The 16,417-nt window shown below is 48.1% G+C and overlaps 1 protein-coding gene across 2 annotated transcripts; it reads left to right on the top strand.

Annotated features, from left to right (window-relative positions):
• Positions 1-820: 820 nt before the first annotated feature.
• On the top strand, positions 821-10,415 carry Klk5 (kallikrein related peptidase 5). Of its 2 annotated transcripts, XM_020159927.2 has the most exons (7): positions 821-863; positions 1,988-2,093; positions 2,369-2,452; positions 4,817-5,078; positions 5,933-6,189; positions 6,274-6,407; positions 9,967-10,415. In XM_020159927.2, exons 3-7 carry the CDS (start codon positions 2,380-2,382, stop codon positions 10,120-10,122), a joined length of 882 nt encoding a protein of 293 aa, XP_020015516.1. In that variant the 5' UTR covers positions 821-863; positions 1,988-2,093; positions 2,369-2,379; the 3' UTR covers positions 10,123-10,415. The 2 variants fall into 2 exon arrangements, with proteins under 2 accessions (XP_020015516.1, XP_073914177.1); XM_074058076.1 differs by lacking the exon at positions 821-863 and having other exon boundaries at positions 1,941-2,093; positions 5,942-6,189.
• The last annotated feature ends 6,002 nt before the right edge of the window (positions 10,416-16,417 follow it).

Here is a 16,417-nt window from a genome sequence, read left to right as displayed (position 1 = left end):
CCTATTTCAGAAAAAAAAAATCACAAGAAAGGGCTGGTGGAGTGGCTCAGGTTGTACGCCCTGAGTTCAAACCCCAGTACCACTAAAAAAAAAAAAAAAGAAAACTTAAAATGCATAAAGGCATTTACTTAATTTATTTTATAAGTTGAACTAGACATTACTGTGAAGACCTCATAAAGATGACTGCTAAGCTAATACCTAGAATTAAAACATTTGTAAGTCAAATTCAAAAGACCACAGAAGTCAGAAAAAATATCATGAAATAAGTAGGTTGCCAGTTGTATCACTTTAACATACAACACATCAATTCCGATAATCAGAATAAACTCAGAACAGGTTTTTGTTGCTTGGGATTTTTTTCCTGTGCACTAAAACCAGCCCCAGGGTTCTAAAAACTCCCATTTGACAGATGCTGGTTGTTTGAAGTCTATTCCTGTCCTGTCAGGGAGAGGGGATACAGCCCAACTTCACATCTTTTGTCACTTTGTTCCTGACAGATCTGTGTCTGGCACAAGCACATAACTGTTTGGTTCTTACCTCCTAGTGAGGACAGAGACCTGAAGACAGAGTTGGAAGCAGACAGAAAAAAGAGCCAGGCAAGAGAAGAGATCAGGGGAGGCGGCCCCAAACAGCCAGGACCAGGCAGGGAGAAGCCACCTTTCAGGCTCCACACCCAATGCCCCATTTCCCAAGGGGCCCAAGGAGCTACCCGCCCCCTTTTCTGGCTCTCAGCCTCTTTTTCCACCATCAGGTGGCCCTGCCCAATTCTGTCACCCACACCTGGCTATGCCAGCCCAGCCAAGGCACTGTGGGGGAACCCAGCCTGAGTCCCTGCCTCTTTCTGCTTGGTGGCCTGGGTCCAGGTGAGGGGCAAGGAGGGACTAAGGGGTTTCTCTGCAAATGACCTGGTCTTCTGTGGCTGAAATGCAGGATCGGGGAGACAGAAAGATACAGAGAAACTGATGCTCAGAGCCCATAAGAGAGAGAGAGAGAGAGACAGATGGGGAATGATGCAGACACAGAGAGAATGAGAAAAACCAGTTGCAGAGAAAAGAAAGGCAAAAGATAGAGACAGAGAGAGACAAAGAGAGACACAGGTATACAGAAATGTGAGCAGAGAACCACAGACACATAAAAGGCACAAGGGACGTCTCAGGACTGATGGGCACATTCTCTGTGTTGACTATGGTGATGGTTTGATGTGCATATGCTGTGTGCATGAAAACTCACCCAACTGTGTACACTTAAACATGCGAAGTTTACTGCACCTCAGTTATACTGCAGAAGAATAAAGCAGGAAGCAAAATGAAAGGCTGGAGGATTCTAAGATTTGATGAATGGAGCATTCAGAATGAGATTTTGCATTCAGCAAAAGATTCTCAGAGGACAAAGAAACAGTGAAATGCTGAGTGAGACACAGAAAGACAGAGAGGGAGTTACATGGACACAGAGAGACTTGAGATGTACAGACAAGCAGGTATCCTATGACAACAGAGAGAAGGAGAGGGGGAGAGAAGAGGGGACACAGAGAGAGAATTCAGTGGGTACCAACCATTGAGGGACCCAGGAAGATTCACTTGGGAAAGACAAAACTCAGAGCAATCAGAAAGTAGAAGAGTTTTTAAAACAGACACAAGGATAGAAGGAGGAATAAGGAAGATGACAGAGGCAACGACTGAAAGGCACAGAGAAGAAAGAACTCTTCATGCTTCTTGAGCATGAAGAGTGACCCAGAGCTGGTGAGAAGCCAGATCTGCCAGCTTGGGGAGGCAAGGGAGGACCTGTCCTTACCTGGGGACCCCTCCCCATTTTCCATGCCAGGGAGGGAATGAGTGGTATTCGGGACTGGGTGGGGGGTGCTCTGGGGGTGGAGGTGAGGGGAGGCAGGAGGAGTGATTGCTGAGGCTGTCTGAGAGGGCGCCTCACTACCCGGGAATGTGCCCCAGGGACCAGTGGGTGGTTATAACCTGGCGGGTGCCTGGTGCAGGAGCCCAAGGAGGTGCGGCAGGAAGGCAGCAGGGGCCTGAGAAGTCTGTGGCAGAGCTGGAATCGGGATTCACACCTACTCCCTCAGTGTCACCTAGACTTGGCAGGTGAGGCCTAGAGAGGGGGCTCACAGGCAGGGAGGGAGAGAGATGAGCCCTGCCTGGCTCTGGTCTTGGATGCACCCTGTCTCCCTCTCTGTCCTCTCTCCTCACAGAGACTGTAGGGTGCTGAAGGTCCTCTGTCCTGAATTATTGGTCTCTGGGTGTCACCTTGGTACCGACCAAGGTGGTCTCTCTCTCCGAGAGAAAATGAGGAAGGGAAGGGCCGGGGAGTGGACTAAGGGTTCCCCAAATCATCTGGACCTTCCTCTGGCCCTTACCAGGTGCAGAAGTCATGGCTACAGCAGGGTCCCCCTGGATGTGGATGCTCGGTGCTCTGATCACAGCACTGGTTCTGGGGGTCACAGGTAACTAGGCCCCGTGTGTGTGTGCGTGTGCGTGTGTGTATGGGACATGGGTGACTATCTATGTAGCAGTGGGACCTGTGTAAAACTGGGTCTGGCCCCAGGATGGGATAAATATGAGTCCGTGTCTGTATTTGTGTTTTGCTATTAAAAGTGGCAAGTGACTGTCCCTGTGTGTGTGTGTGTGTGTGTGTGTGTGTGTGCACGCACGTGCATATGTACGGTCCCTTTTCTCACATCGAGTGACTGTGTGTGACCCTTTGAAGTTATTTTCATGACTGTGTGATGGGGAGGGAGGCGCATTTAAGATTGTGTGTGACTCCACAGCTATGCAGGTGAATGTATGTGGCACCGTGGCTGCTACTCTCTGCTCAGCTGTGTGTGGCTACTTGGCTTTGTGTATTACTGCAGGGATCTGGAGTTCCTGTCTATGTGTCATTGTCCTTGTGCAGCAAGTGTTCATCATCGTGACAATGTCTGAAAGTGCACTTATGGATAGCCATTTGTGAGTGCATGGCTGTGGTTGGGTGCCTGTATTTGTGACTGTGTGACCAGAGGAATTTTCTATAGGAGTGACTTGTGTGGGGCTGTGTGAATGCCTCTGTGTGTGTGTGTGTGTGTGTGTGTGTGTGTGTGTGTGCCTATCTGTCTCTCATTCCAAACCCTGCCTCTAGGAATCCCATGTGCAGAAGAGCTCACTATGAGTTGGTGGCTGTGGAAACTGCTAAGCGATGTACTTGCACTGCATGGAGGGTAGTCTTGCCCCCATGTCAAGGGTACTGTGTGCAGAAGTGTGTGTGTGTGGCAGCCTTCACACATATGCATGTTATATCTAGGCATGTCACTGAGATGCTGGATGGTTGCATGAGGTCCTGCTAGGCTGCTGGACGTGTGTGCCTGGGGAGCATGTGTCACCGCACAGCAGTGTCTCAGCTGTGCCTCTGGACACAATGCGTGTGCACATTGGGCTATGATTCCACTGTGCATGGATTTCTTGGAGTGTGCAGGTGAACGCAGGCGACACTAGGGCCTCCCTTCTCTGGGGCACCAGCAGGAACACGAAACTACTATTGGCTTGTGGGAGCGGGGTGGGGTGGAGACCGATGACGGACCAGGTGTCCCTATGACCTGCAGGTCTGTGTAAAAGGAGGGTACAATTCACGAGGTACATTTATGGCTGAGAATACAGAAAGCCAGCCCTGCTCTGCCCCTCCCTGCTACCCACCAAGTGTGTCCTGCTCCCCAACCCTAACTCCGCCCATGAGCTCTAACTCTACCCCATTTCCTCAGCCATGCCGCTAAGTTAGACTTTATCTCGCTTGCGCCCCTTGGGCTGTGCTCCACACCCAGCCAGTTGTCTCAACATCCCATCCCTTTCAGCCAGGCTCCACCCCCTGTGACGTAACAGCTCCTAGAGCCCAGTCCCCACCTCAGGGCTCTTTATAGAATCCACTGCCTAGTGTAACTTTGTCCTGCTCCCTGCCGATCATTACAAGCGTCCCCCTTATGCCAGGCTCTGCTGTCTCCAACTTTGGCCCCATTCGTTGGGTCCTGGCCTCACTTTTTGTGACTAGGTTCCCTTCCCTACAGCCCTGGCTGTACCCAATTTTATCCTCCCCTGTTCTCACCATTGAGTTCTAACCAATCCCAGGAACACTTGAAGTCCATCAGAGCCCGGGAACCCCACTTAAGCCTAGGCTCTGTCCTTGTGTCCGAGCTATTGGGTGACTCTATCCTAATTCTTCAGAATCCATCTCTGTAGCTCCGCCTCTTCTCCTGCAGCCTAGGCCCCGCCCCTAAGCTGCTGCACCAGGAGGATCCACCAGGGCCAGACATCCTCTGACTGGTCCATTGTGCCAGTGTAAGCCACACCCCTCACGTAATCCCCGCCCCCCGAATCATGCCCCGCCCATTTTCTGCACTCAGAGCCTGTTGCTTTTGTTGTTGTTAGCATGTAATAGTTATACAGGGGAATACATTGTCATATTTACATATGTGCTTACAATGTATCCTAATTAGACTTACTCCATTGTTCTCCCTCATGCCCCCCAAACCCCCCTTCTTAGGACAATTTCAATAAATTTCATTATTCTATTTTCATACATGAATGCAAAATACATCCACCATATTTGCCCCCCTTCACCCCTTCCTTATGCCCTCCCCCTCCCACCGATACCCACCCCTGCAAAAGATCTGTTTTACCCTCCTGCCCTTCATTTTTTTAAAGTGTATATTGATAGTACAAGAAGGTTTCATAAGGCCGGTTTCCGTAGTGTAGTGGTTATCACGTTCGCCTCACACAAGAAGGTTTCATATATATTTTCAGACACATATATATGATGCTTTAATCGGATTAACCTCCCTCAGAGCCCGTTCTTGCAAATGATGTTGAATCCTGTGACAACCCCTCTGCCAAGGGGTCCTCTGGAAGCAACCGGGACCTTGGAGGCAAAGCTGGGGATGACACCAGGTCAGATGACAGCAGTGCCCGCATCGTGAACGGATCGGACTGTGAGAAGGACGCCCAGCCTTGGCAGGGCGCGCTGCTGCTGGGACCCAACAAGCTGTACTGTGGGGCTGTGCTGGTGAATCCCCAATGGTTGCTCACGGCTGCCCACTGCAGGAAACCGTGAGTGGGGTTCCCAGTGACACCGAGGCTGGGAATGGGGAGAGAAGAGGCCTGGAAGCCACAGGAAGGGCTGGGGACCAGGCCGGAAGAGGAGGGAGAGCTGGGGATGGGATTAAGGGTGACTATGAGGCCACCCTATGTTGGGGATGGGTTGGATTTGGGGTTAGGAATATTTATACTCATTGAACAGGTTTGGAACAGAGATGGGATTAGGATTGGTTTTTAAATTGGGGCTTGGATGAAGATGAGGTTGGGAAGGAGTGGGGCTGGGGTAAGCAGTAGAGGTGGGTTTGAAGAAAGGCTTGAGGTGAAAGTAGAAAAGGAATTGCAGGTCTCTGGATGTGGGGTTAGCAGTGGTTGGGCTTGGGGTTTGGGAAGGCAAATGCAGATGATTGGGGATGGGGTGTACAGTTGGGTTTGAGGTTGGAGATTGTTTGAGTGTAGGGCTAGACATGCCTGTGTTGATGGTTGGGGTGGAATTAGGGTTATTTTTCTAGAATGGAGGTTAGGCGGGAATTGGGATGATGTGGGAATAAAGATAGAGCTGAGACTGGAAATAAGTGTAGAAGTGAACGTGGAGTTGGACTTGGGCTCTCGGGGAGAGAGATGGTTAGATTTGAGGTTGCAGATGGTTGGGTTAGATTAGATTGGATTAGATTGTACGGTTAGATTTGGAGTTCAGAGCAGCCATGTTGGTAGTTTCTGGGCAGGGAAGGCTCAGGGCTGGGGCTATCCTTTGGGGGATGGGATGGGGTTGAGAGAAAGATGGAATGAGGGATATGCTGTGGCTGGGGTTGGAACTGGTGTTGTATATGGGGACCCAGACTGGCGGCCACCTGCTCCATCTTGTTCAGCGTTTACAGAGTCCGTCTTGGCCACCACTCCTTGTCACCTCTATATGAGACTGGACAGCAGATGTTTCAAGGAATTAAATCCATCCCCCACCCTGGCTACTGCCACCCCAGGCACTCTAATGACCTCATGCTCGTCAAACTGGACAAGAAAATCCAAAACACACATGCAGTCAAGCCCATCACCATCTCTCCCCATTGTCCCTCTGTTGGGACCCAGTGCATGGTGTCCGGCTGGGGAACCACCAGCAGCCCCCAAAGTGAGTGTCCAATATCCTCTTGTCCCCACCCATCTCCATCCATCTCCATCTGTCCCCACCTCTCACTGCTGTCTTATTTGACAGATAACTTCCCCAAGGTCCTCCAGTGTTTGAACATCACTGTGCTAAGTGAGGAGAGGTGCAAGAAAGCCTACCCAGGACAGATAGACCAAACCATGTTCTGTGCCGGTGACGAAGCAGGGAGAGACTCCTGCCAGGTGAGGACTGGAGACTTCTCCGACTTTGGCAGAATCACACTGAGTGCAAAACCATGTAACCTGCAACTGTGCTAGGTGCTGGGAATCCAGTGATGACCAGAGAGTTAGGACTCTTCGTTCTCATGGGTTGATATTCTATAGCAACAATGCCCAATAGAAATACATTATGAAGGGCCGGGTGAGGTAGAGCATGCCTGTAATCTCAGCTACTCAGGAGGCAGAGATTGGGAGGATCACAGTTGGAGGCCAGCCCAGACAAAAAGTTAGTGAGAACCATCTCAACAAACAAGGTGGACATAGTGGTGCATGCCTATAATCCTAACCTATGAGGGACAGTCTAAGGTTAGCCCTGGGCAAAAAGGTGAGACCCTATCTGAAAAATAACTACAGCATAAAAGTGCTGGGTTCTGAGTTCAAACTTCAGCACTGCAAAAAATTAAAAAAAGATGCAGGTGAAATTAATATTAATAATTTATTTTATTTAATTCACAATACCCCAGGTGACATGATTTCATGATTAATATAGAACAGTTATGAATGAGATACTTGACAGGTTTTTTTTCCAGGCCAGTATGTATTTCTACACTGACAGCAGACATCAATTCGTGGCCAGCTTTCAGGTGTTTGGTGGCCACATGTGGTCAGCGGCCACCTGCACTGGACAGGTGTAGACGAGAGATGAAGGCTGCTGTCTGAGGCTGGGAAGGTTGAGCACTGCTTCAAGAAACCACATCTGACTGGGGTTAGCTCAGTGATAGAGGGCTGCCTAGCATGTGCAAGGCCCTGGCCTCAGTCCACAGCGAGAGAGAGAGGGAGAAAGAGAGAGAGTTCCAGGAAAAAAGATACCACATCTAAGGATCTACCTTCACATATGGTCCTTATACTTTCATCTCTTTGTTTGAGCAGTTTTCAGACACATGGGAGTCAAGTGTCTCTTTTCAACACACTCTGTAAGTTTTCAACACACTCCGACAGTTTTCCAACAAATGCTAGTAAAATGTCTTGAGGAAGGAGAAGAGAAAACCTATGCTAGTCCTTTTAAAGAGAATTTAGTATAGGTTAGAGTTGTTGAAACTGCTGGAGGAGTGAAAAGTGAAAGGCAGAGAAAAGCAAAACAAAAGTAGGGTCAAGAAACTGCAGAAAAAAAGAGATGTCAGAAAGTGGAGAAAGAAAACATGTTTTTTTGTTTTTTGTTTTTTTTTTTTAGTGGGACTGGGGTTTGAACTCAGGGCTTTGCACTTGCAAGGCAGGCGCCCTACCGCTTCAGCCACACCTCCAGTCCATTTGTGCTGATTATCTTGTAGATCTTGAACCCAGATCCTCCAGATAGATCTCAACCTCTCAATAGCAGGATTACAGGTGTGAGCCACCAGTGCCACCTGAATTTTATTTTGTTGCTGTTGTTTTGATTTGGTTTGGTTTTTTGATACAGGATCTGTCTATGTAGCCCAGGCTGACCTTGAACTTGTGATCTTCCTGCCTCAGCCTCACAGATGCTTGGATTTCAGGTGTGTGCCACTATGACAAGCTAAAACATGATTTTATGCTAGCAAATAATGGGAGCAATATTTAAAATGCTGGTCAGGAGAGTGTGCTTGGAGAGGTGGCAGGTGAGCAGAGACTGAACCACACCATGGAGCCAGATTCATAAAGGTTAGAGGGACCGAAAAAGTCATGTGCAAAGGCCCTGAGGTTGGAAGGAGTTTCCTTTCAAAGAATAGGAAGAAACCAGTAAGCTTTTCTAGGGAACGAAGTGGGGAGACTGGAGAAGTGAACAGGTGCCAATATTCAGCAACTATGTCTGAATTGCTAAAAACAAAGATTTTCTATGTTCTCCTGGAAGCTTTGTCTGCTGAAGTAGGCAGAAGTTAAGTTAAACTGTTACAACCTCCTCTGCATTCAGGTTCCCAAGGGTTCTGGAGGGATGTAAGTTAACTGGCTCCCCAATTGCAGGACGTAAGCTCCATCAGTTGTTTTGACTTTTAGTGAGCTGTGAACCCCAGCAGCACCAGAGCCCATCCAGATGGCTGTGAAAAGTCCCCCCTCCCCACCCCCCAATTCTACAAACCTGACAACACAAACGACTTCCTGGACCTCCCAGGTCCACTTCTGTCCCCCTGTGACATTGTAAGTGCCACGGTGGGTGAGGGAATTTATCAGAAAAAGAAAGCATGTCTAACTCAAACTCAGAGCCGTTGGATAGCCAAAAGCAGTACCTTCTTTTTCCAACCTCGAGGTGTTTTTCATGCCAGCCTTCATCTGGGTGTGACCACTAGAAGCTACAAGCAGGAAAAAATAACAAACTACCAGATGAATACTAATGGTATAATAACAACAGGAGCAAATTAATCATGGGCGCTGTCCTTTACATGAATCCACTTATTAATCATCTCCCTGCTTTTATTTAGCTTTATTTTACAGACAAGAAGCCAAGGTTCAGAGCAGTTACCTAACGGTCTCTTGAAAAATCTCTGCAGAGTGTTAAACAAAAATTCATGGGCAGGGTGGTTCACACCTGTAATCCCAGCACTCAGGAGATGAAATCAGGAGGATCAGGAGTTTGATGTCAGCCTAGGCTACATAGTGAGACCCTGTCTCAAAAATGTAATAATAAAAATGAGAAGTGAAAGCCCAGGAAAGGTGAACTTTGGAGGTTCAGGTGGTCAACCTCTCTTGCCTAGAACGGTCTCTGAAGTCAGGTGCAGTGGTGCTCTTCTTTAATCTCAGCACTTGGAAGGCAGAGGTGGGAAGATCAAAAGTTCCAGGGCAGTCTGTGCTGTATAGTGAGATCTTGTCTCAAAAAACTAAAACTAAAGAAAGACAGAAAAGAAGGGAGGGAGGAAGGAAGGAAAGAGAACAGAGGAGAAGGGAGGGGGAAGAAGGGGAAGGGAAGGGAGAAGAAAGAAAGAAAGGGAGGAAAGGAAGGAAGGGAGGGAGGGAGGGAGGGACTCAGGCATGCAAAAGTTAATACCAGGACTTCATGTGGTTATTCATATTTTGGATAATACAAATTTTACTTAACATAAACGTAACTAAGAAACAGGGGAGGAAGAAGTATTCCATAGGAGAAATGAGGCGTGCAGAAGGTAACTTGCGCCTTTAATCCTAGCTACTTGGGAGGCTGAGATCAGGAGGATTACAGTTCGAGGCCAGCTTGTGCAAATAGTTCTGGAGACCCTATATCCAAAACAACCAGTGCAAAATGGACTGGAGGTGTGACTCAAGCAGTAGAGTGCCTGCTTTGCAAGTGCAAAGTCCTGAATTCAAACCCTGGTCCTGCCAAAAACAAAACAAAACAAAACTAGAGCTGGGGTAAAATATTAATAAATTCTCTTCTCTCTCTCTGTGTGTGTCTTTCTCTGTCTGTCTGTCTCTCTCTCTCTCTCTCACTCGTTTCACCCGTGTCTGTACCCTGTGTCTCTTCGTGCCGTGTGTCCACCTATCTGTGTCTTGGGCCCCGGACCTTTTCCATCTGGGTGTGGCTCTGGGTGTCCTGTGTCTCCTTCCTCCCCCTCACCACATCTCTGCCCCTGCTTGTGCCTCTCTTCCTCCCCCACAGGGTGACTCTGGGGGCCCTGTGGTTTGCAATGGCCAACTCCAGGGCCTCGTGTCCTGGGGGGACTACCCCTGTGCACAACCCAACAGGCCAGGTGTCTACACCAAACTCTGCCAGTTCTACAAGTGGATTAATGACACCATCAAGGCCAACTCATGAGTCATCCCAGGACCCAGCATGCTGGCGTCTTCTACCATACCAGGGACTGCATTCCTCCCTGAACATGTTGGTGACATCAAGCTCTCCAGTTGTCATTCATGTCCCCTGGAATCAGGAGCTCCCGTCCCCAGCAGGGGACTGGCCCTGTCTCTGGCTAGATGCTGGTACAATTCCCAGAGTGACAAGGGAGGGCTGCAACTCAGTCTCCCTCAACTATCCTCAACGCCCAAGTCCAGTCTTGTCTATGAACATGATCCAAATTTAGTCCCCAAAATAAAACATACAAGAAGTGACCTCTGTGTGCGCGTCTCCTGTCTGCACTGGGCAGTTGTGAGTTTGTGGCTTCCCCCTCCAGCCACTGGATTTGCTCCACTGGGTCACTGTGCTTGCCAGAAACAAAATGGACTGGTGAGTGGCTCAAGTGGTAGAGCGCCTGCCTAGCAAGCTTGAGGCCCTGAGTTCAAACTCCAGTAATGCCCCCAAAAAAGAAATAAATGTGTTCATACTGCAATAATAATAATAACTATAATAATACGGACAAACAAGAGAGGGCTTGAGGCAAGAGAAAGAATGTTGCAGACAAGGGTTTTCTTTGTACTGGACGGTTGGGGAGTGTGTGGAAGGCAACCTAGCAGTCCCCCGAATAATGTCCTCGTCCTGATTTCTAGACCCTGTGACTATGTTACCTCATTCATTGACTCACAATGGTTAGATTTATGATTTTTTTTGGCTTTACAGTGGTGCAGAAACAGCAGGCATCCAATAGAAGCCATATATCAAGTTTTGAATTTTGATCTCTTGCCAGACTAACAATCCGTGGTCTGACACCATTATGTTCTCCAAAGGCTCATGAACTAACGGTTTCATCTGCAGCTGGTGGCACTACTGGTTGCTGGTGGGGACTTTAGGAGGTGAGGCCTGGATGGAGGAAGTTAGGTCACCGGGGACAAAATGGGATCCCACCCTTTCCTCTCTTTTTCCCCCTCCTCCTCCTTCCCAGTCACCATGATGTGAGCAGTTTCCTCTGCCATAGGCTCCTACCAGCCCAAAGGCCAACAGGGCCAAACAACCATGGATGGAAACCTCTGGAGTCATAAATCTTTCATTCTTTTACATGGTGTGACTCAGGTATTTTGTCACAGCAACAGAAAGCTGACTAACACAGATATCTCAGGCAACAAACGACAGCTCCATCAGCCATGAGAGACTAAGGAAAAACAGCTGACACTCCATAGTGTACCCTAATGGTATATACCTGCAATGGCATATTAGGTATATTGAATGTATTTTCTTCTTTTTTTTTTTCTTTTTTTTTTTTGGCAGTAATAGAGGTTGAACTCAGGGCCTTTCACTTGCTAGGCAGGTGCTCTACCCCTTGAGCCACACCTCCAGTCCATTTTGCTCTGGCTATTTTGGAGATGGTGTCTATCAAACTATTTGCCTTGAACTGAGATCCTCCCTATCTCAGCCTCCCTAGGATTACAGACTATGCTGTGAGTTTTGAAGCTAAAGGAAGGGGCCATGAGCCTAGGTTTACAGGCAGCCTCTAGAAGCTGGAAGGGCACAAAGAATGATTCTCTCGCCAAGAGTTTCCGAAAGGAAAGAGTCCTACCAGCACCCTGATTTCTTCTCAGGGACACCATTTTGGATTTCTGACCTCCAGGGTTGTAAGAGAATCAACCTGTGCTGTTTTAAGCTTCTAATTGTCACGGCAGCTACAAGTAACCAATAGAAAGGAAGGACCTCTCCTAGGGTGTGGCATTTGAGCTGCAACCTGCAGGATGAAAACTGACTGTCCCCGTGGATGTCCAGGGCCCTGGTTGTCCAGACAGAGAGGAACAAATGCAAAGACCTGACAGTGGAAGGGGCGGGGCTTTCCCTAGGAACTGGAAGATGACCTCGGGACCGGATGTTTGCTAGTTTTTCCCTAAGAGGTTGGGGAGTGTTTGCAGGTTTTTACACCAAATAGTATTATAATCTGGTTTATGCTCCAAGAAGATCCTTCTGGCTCTTTGTGGAAATCAAAATGGAGCAATTTGTTGGCCCAGGAGAGCAATTATCAAAAGAATATCCATGAATTTCAACTGGAAAAGGGCAGGGCAGGGGCCTCTGCCAGAAAGATCTCCATTTCTTCTGTTCTCATCTTTCCTGGCTCACTTTCTCCAATGGGCATCCTGTTTCCTCATGACATAGACTGCAGGTAGCCTATCAGAGCAGCTCCTGCCTCCTGCTAACTGGCTCCTTTTATTGGCTTTTCTCAGTGCACAGCCCTCATATAGAGAAATATGACTGGCTTAGCCTGGGTCAGATGTTGACTCTGGGTCCAATCAGTGATGGCCCAGAAAGGCCTCCAGGGCCATCCAGTACACCATGGATCTCCCATCATTTCTTCATCAACAGCAGCAGGCTGGATGGGGTCTCTAAAAAGGCAGTAGGCATAGTAGTCAATGAAGTGGATGATTCATCAAGAGACGTTTTAGGGTGGTGTGTGGCTCAGGGGGAGAGGCTTTGCTTAGCAAAGACCTTGGGTTCCATCTCCAGCACTGCACAACAGAGAGTATGGGTGGATGGATGAATGGGTAGATAGACAGACAAGAGACAGGGAGAAGGAGAGAGGGAGACTGAGGGGTTTTCATCTTCACCACTTTCTAAATGACCTCTGTGAAGTCTTGTCCTCTCCCTAGAACTCACTTTGTCCATTTGGAAGGGTTGGAATGTAATGAGCTCCCTGTGCCAATACAACTCTGATATTCCACCTTGTCCTTGGGGGTGGACACAGAAAGTTATTCCTAGCAATACTTTGGAAATCAACACTCTAGGAAAAGAGTTACATTTGTCATCAAAACACCAAACTAAAAGTAGAGTAAATAATGGCAGTATGACCCCATAAAACAAAAGGCCCCCAAGAGGACTATCATGGGATGGCTGTGATTCATAAATGATGTAGTAAGGAGCTCAGCTCACTTCTTCACCCAGGTCCAAATTTATTCATGCCTCAACTATGAGCACCTGTGCAGGCCAGGTACCACTGCAGACACTCGGGATAGAGTAACAAACAAAAAAGACCCCTCCACACACACTTATATCTGTGTAGCTCATGAAGGCTGTTTATGGTTATCTATACTTCGTTCTCATTCGTGTCTGGTGTGCCATTGTGTAAATGTGCTCCATTTTCACTGTGAATGGGTATTTGAGTAGCTTCTAGTTTAACAGTTGTAAAGATGACGGGCCGATGAAACACTGGACTTCAGGAGAAGCAGTGTGCTTGCCTCTCCACTCAGCAAAGAGACAGATGCCATTCTCAAGCTGCCTCTTGCTATGTCTGTAGACATTCCATCTCAAGTTCGAGGTCAAGGGGGAGCGGGAGATCAAAGGCAGATGTGTGGACCAAGAGGGAGAGGCTGGTGTATGGAGAAATTGTCTGACTCTGCACAAGATAAGCTGAGCGCAATTAAGATGAGCTTATCATTTTTCCTACCTCATGTTTGTCAAACCCAACTCTTGCACAACTTGGCTGGCACACGACTGGGAATCACCCAGGCAACCATGCCACCCATCTATGCAGTAAGATGTAAGCTGAAACTTACCCCTGCAATTTCCTGAGAACTTCTTGGTTTGCTGATAGAAGGGAGAGAGGAGTGTTTGGACCCTCCCTCTCTTCTCACCTGGAAGGTGGGTGCCCAGCGCTGGACCAGCCATCTTGCACCTCAAGATTAAAAGCCACACCATGAAAAGGGGTTGCAAGAAGCCAACTGCAGTTCCCACATTGGTGATTCCTTTGTGCTCCAGGTTGGATTTAGATCACTGAGAATAAAATCTAAAGTGTCAGCCGGGCACCGGTGGCTCACACCTGTAATCCTAGCTACTCAGTAGGCAGAAATTAGGAAGATCATGGTTCAAAACCAGCCCTGGACAAATAGTTTGGGAGACCCTATCTGGAAAAAACCCATTCCAAAAAAGTGCTGACAGAGTGGCTCAAGGTGAAGGCCCTGACTTCAAAGCCCCAGTACCACAAAAAAGAAAAAAGAAAAAAAAAAAAACAGGATAAAAATGACGTTTGCAGAAGCAGAGCCCCAGAAGCTAACCTGCTAACGAGGAGGTGTTGGACTCATTTGTTATCAGCAAACCACAAGCTGAAGCAACAATGAGAGGTCACCTTACAGGGATTAGGCTGGGGAAATGAGAAGGGTGGGTGGTGTCGCGTGTGCTCAGGGTGAACAGCATGTTCGGGTTCTACCTGGCGGAGTGCAGCGCCTCTGGTTCTGAAGATGGATCCCTCACTGGTTCATCAAAAGGAATAGACACCTACACCCTGTGACTCAGGGATTTCTCTCCTGGCTATGCAGCCCAAAGAAATGCCTCCCCACCCACAAGGGGACACGTACACGCTTGTGCCTCCCAGTGCTCTTTGTGGTAGCCCGAAGATGGAAGCCAAAAGTGTGTCTATAGCCAGGTGAATTGTGGGTGGCCAGCAGCAGGTGTAGGAACACACAGCAACATGGATGGGTCTCACCAACAGAGCACAAGTATAAAAAAAAATTTGAAAAGCTGGGCATGGGTTTGTACCTGTAGTTCCAGCACTCAGGAGGCTGAGTCAGGAGGACCATGAGTTTGAGGCCAGCCTGGGCTATCTAGCAAGAACCTATCTCAAAAACAAAAAACAAAAATAAAAAAAAGAAGAAGAAAGAAGAAGAAGAAGAAAGAACAGCACTTGGAATTGAATGAGTTTTAGTATTCAGTGCCAATGACATTAATTAAAATTACTCATCTATATAAGAACCATAATGCAGCCGGGCAGATGCAGTGACTCGAACCTATAATCCCAGCCACTTGGGAGGCAGAGGTGAGGAGGATCAAAGTCCAAAGCAAAAAATTTGAGACCCTATCTGAAAAAGAGGGTCTCTTTTTTTAAAGCAAAAAAGGCTAGGTACATGACTCAAGTAGTACAGCACCTGCCTAGCAAGTGAGAAGCCCTGAGTTCAAAACCCGAGTACCACCAGAAAAAGAACCACAATGCATACTTTGTAAACCTGAGAGAGCATAGAAGAAAGGAAAGAGGGAGGGAGGGAGGAGGGACAAGGGGAAATTAAAGAGGAGTTTTGTACAAACCAGGGATGAAAATGACGGATATGATAGTCTCCTCTAAAGGGAGTGGAAATTACACTTTTCAAATGGTGTAGTCACACTGTGTGTGGATGCTGTCCTGGCTTGAGCCTCCCCATGGGACTTGAGACATTTTCATGGCTCCCATGCCCTGTGGCCACCCTCTGAGGGCTAGTTTCTATCGACTTATTAAACCACACACTTCACCTGACCCACCAGAGGCCCATTCTCAGGTGATTGTGCATTCCTTTGAAAACACACAGAATTGGCTCGGACCTCAGAGAAGCTCCAGCTCAGGACAAAAGGTGTCACTGGGTGTGGCTCCAATGACTCAGAAAGTTGGCACATTCTCCACCTGGTGCCCTCACTCCTGGGGTGGTTGATCCTGGCTGGAAACCGAGGTCAGGGAGTGTCCCCAATTTCACAGGTGGGAAGGTCCTTCCCGCACATTCCACTGGCCAGATAAGCATCTAATTGTTGGCTAGGGAGGCTGGCTGTGAGTTACTTTTTACTAGCAATAACAATGATGATGGTGACAACAGCTACACTGTGAGTGCCAGACACCTCACTGCATTCATCACTTGCTTCCTCCATGTCTGCACAGAAGCAACCTCAGGAGAGCAGCTCTCCACGAGCCAGGAAGCTGGGGGCAGGAAGGATGGGTGGATTTGGCTCAATTTTTGTATCTAGTACTTGGCAGAGTAGGGAGCAGAAGCCAGAACCCCAGCGCTCACAGCCAACGCAAGCAAACACGGGGTGTAGGGCCGACGCTAGAGAGTTGTGAGAGGAGACTAGAGAGAGACACCTTAGGAAGATGTCATCACAGGGAGATTAGCCAGCGAGCCCATGGCTCACATCCATAATCCTAGCTACTCAGGAGGCAGAGATCAGGAGGATCAAGGTCTGAAGCCAGCCCAGGCAAATAGAGACGCCCTATTTCAGAAAAAAAACCCTTCACAATAAAAGGGCTGGTGGAGTGGCTTAAAGTGTAAGGGGGAAAAAAGGAGGGAAATTAGAAGAGATTGGAGGACAGAGATTTAAAGAGACTCGGAGAAGGAGAGAGACAGACTTGGGGAAAGAGGAAGGAAAGGGGAGGAAGGGGAGAGACTTACTGGAGATTTAACACAGAGACACAGAGAATGGGGAAGAGATTCAGATTTAAAGAGAGAGAAAGGGAGAGATTAAAACACAT

The sequence above is a fragment of the Castor canadensis genome, chromosome 16, assembly GCF_047511655.1.
Source record: "Castor canadensis chromosome 16, mCasCan1.hap1v2, whole genome shotgun sequence".
In the NCBI taxonomy this organism is placed as follows: domain Eukaryota; kingdom Metazoa; phylum Chordata; class Mammalia; order Rodentia; family Castoridae; genus Castor; species Castor canadensis.
The sequence above is the reverse complement of the archived record's forward strand: the minus strand, read 5'-3'. Positions and strand labels throughout refer to the sequence as shown.